Raw genomic sequence first — 2,564 nt, 5'->3', positions numbered from 1 at the left:
ATCATAATTCTGAAATACCTCAAATTATATTAAATAGAAAATCAAATCTAAACATGAATGGTTCATAAGCCAATTTGGCAACAAAAGTAATTAAAGGAAAGCATTAAAGTATCTGAAAGTAAAAGAGAAATATAAAGTAAAAAGAATATTGAACCTGATAACGAGTTGGAATACTAAATTGAAATAATAAGAAATCCTAATCCTAAAACATAAGAGAGGGGAGAGAACCTCTCTCTCTAAAAACTACATCTAAATCATGAAAAGTGACTAATTGAAGACATGATAATGAATGTATGCATTCCACCACTTTATAACCTCTAGTATGTGCCTTCTGGACTTGGATCTGGGCCAAAAAGGGTTTCAGAAATCACTGGGAGCGTTTTCTGTAATTTCTGGTACGTGGCGTCTGTCACGCGTCCGCGTGGGTCACGCGGTCGCGTCATCTGGAGTTTTCCTTGTCACGCGTTCGCTTCGGTCACGCGTACGCGTCATCTGTGTTCTGCTCATGGCGCGCGTCCGCGTCAGTCACGCGTTCACGTCGCTGCCTTTTTGCGCTGGGCATTCGACCGCGTCGTCCATGCGTTCGTGTCGCTGCCAATTTCTTCAGAAACTCCATTTTGTGCTTTTCTTCCATTTTTGTATGTTTCCTTTCCATCCTTTAAGTCATTCCTGCCTTAGAAGATCTGAAACTTCTCAACACACAAATCACGGCATCGAATGGTAATAAAGGGTAATTAAAATAAATAATTTCAAAGCATAGGAAACATGTATTTCACATATATCACATAATAAGGAAGGGAAAGTGAAACCATGCAATTTACATGAATAAGTGGGTGAAGGATTGAATAAATCACTTAAATTGAGCACAAAATATATCATAGAATATGGGTTTATCAAGGACCTTTACGTCAAATTTCCGGACTCTCAAGCAGCTATCTCATCCTATCAACAATCAACTAAAACTCTTTCTAAGTTGAAACGAGACACCTCATCTTTTGAGACTGCCAAAACTACCTTGGCTGCCCATATTGCAAAACCAAAGATCGGGCTCATAAGTTATCTGTGGAGATTCGAGACTTGGAACAACAGTTGACTGTCAAGAGAGAAGTAAAAAATAGGCTGGATGCTGCTTTGATAAAGAATGAGGGTCAATTTGCCAAAGCAAACAGCATGATTGACAGTAGCAATGCATGCTTACAGTCACTTTAAGAGAAGATGCTTTCCTCACATGAAGCTGCAAAAGAAGCCAGGAACTTCCAAACCATTCTCCAAACTGAAATTACTCGCTTGAAGGAGATCTTTGAAGCTTAGTCTTGTATTTCTTATGTGAACTTCTGTCATTTTAATATGTTCCTGCAATCTTCACTTTTTGAACTTTGAGTTTTTTTTTAATTTGTCTTTGTATGCACCTTATCTTAATCGTGTAGACTGGTTGACACTTGTTATCTTTGTGAAGTTATTACATTACTTCACACTGAACCAATTATTAATATCATAGTGACCTCTCTTATATTTCATTTAAGATGACCTCCATTTCTGTTTATATTAGGTTGCACTGGTGTATGCCATCTCTTGTGCATTCGCCTCAAGTGCTGTCAAAGTAAGTCAACTATGCATTTGTTGACATGCCTCTAGCTTTACACATGTTTATTCACTAAACCTTTTATTTCTATATGTTGGCATGTACTGTACTGCACTTAAGGAATGATAAGTTATTTTCTGTATTGACTCCTATTTTAAATTAATGCTTTGGACACATATCTGCCTCATAATCTTTAATGCTTTACACTGTCATTGGAACTTGCAACTTATAGAAATCACATGGATATGTTAGCTTTTACAAACTAAATTGCAAATATTAGTTAGCTTTTTATTTTATCCCTTGACACTTCAACTGGATATTTTTGTATTCTTAAACATGTGGAATGTTATCTCATGAATACCTGGCCTATATATTTTTAAATACTTGGCATTTATTGAAGTAATTCTTCTTCCTAATCCGACTTCAATAATCTTATAGGCATTTCCGGAATAAATCTTGTCAATCACATAAGGTCCTTCCCAAGTTGGAGACCACTTACCATAAGTTTTTGACTTTTCTTCCATAGGCAAAATTGTTTTCCACACTAAATCTCCAACCGCAAATGTCTTTGCTTTAACACGGCGGTTGTATGATTTTGACATAACATCTTTTCGTCGAATCACCCGCTCTAAAGCTCTCAACCTTTCGTCATCTAGTTCATTGAGCTCATCATATAAAGAATTCCAATAATCTACTACTGGTATCTCATCTTGTCTAGCCACCCTTATACTTTGCAAATTAATATCAATTGGCAACATCGCATCATGACCGTAAACTAACTTATACGGGGTGGTTCCAGTAGAACCTCTTGGAGAATTTTGGTAAGCCTAAAGAACTTGACTGAAAGTTTGGTGCCAATTTCTTGGCTGCCTTCCAATGTGTTTTTTTACTAATGCAATCAAAATTTTATTCGCTGCCTCCACTTGTCCATTGGCTTGGGCATAATACAGTGTAGAAGAAAGCATTTTTATATCCCTAAACT

The 2,564-nt window shown here is 36.7% G+C and overlaps 1 protein-coding gene across 1 annotated transcript; it reads right to left on the bottom strand.

Moving 5' to 3' along the window:
• On the bottom strand, window positions 1,891–2,340 carry LOC107636453. The gene has a single exon (XM_016339958.1). The coding sequence runs from the start codon at window positions 2,338–2,340 to the stop codon at window positions 1,891–1,893; it is 450 nt and encodes a 149-aa protein (XP_016195444.1).

This window comes from Arachis ipaensis, chromosome B04 (genome assembly GCF_000816755.2).
Source record: "Arachis ipaensis cultivar K30076 chromosome B04, Araip1.1, whole genome shotgun sequence".
Lineage (NCBI taxonomy): Eukaryota > Viridiplantae > Streptophyta > Magnoliopsida > Fabales > Fabaceae > Arachis > Arachis ipaensis.
Note: the sequence above shows the minus strand (reverse complement) of the source record. Positions and strands in the feature narration are given on the sequence as shown.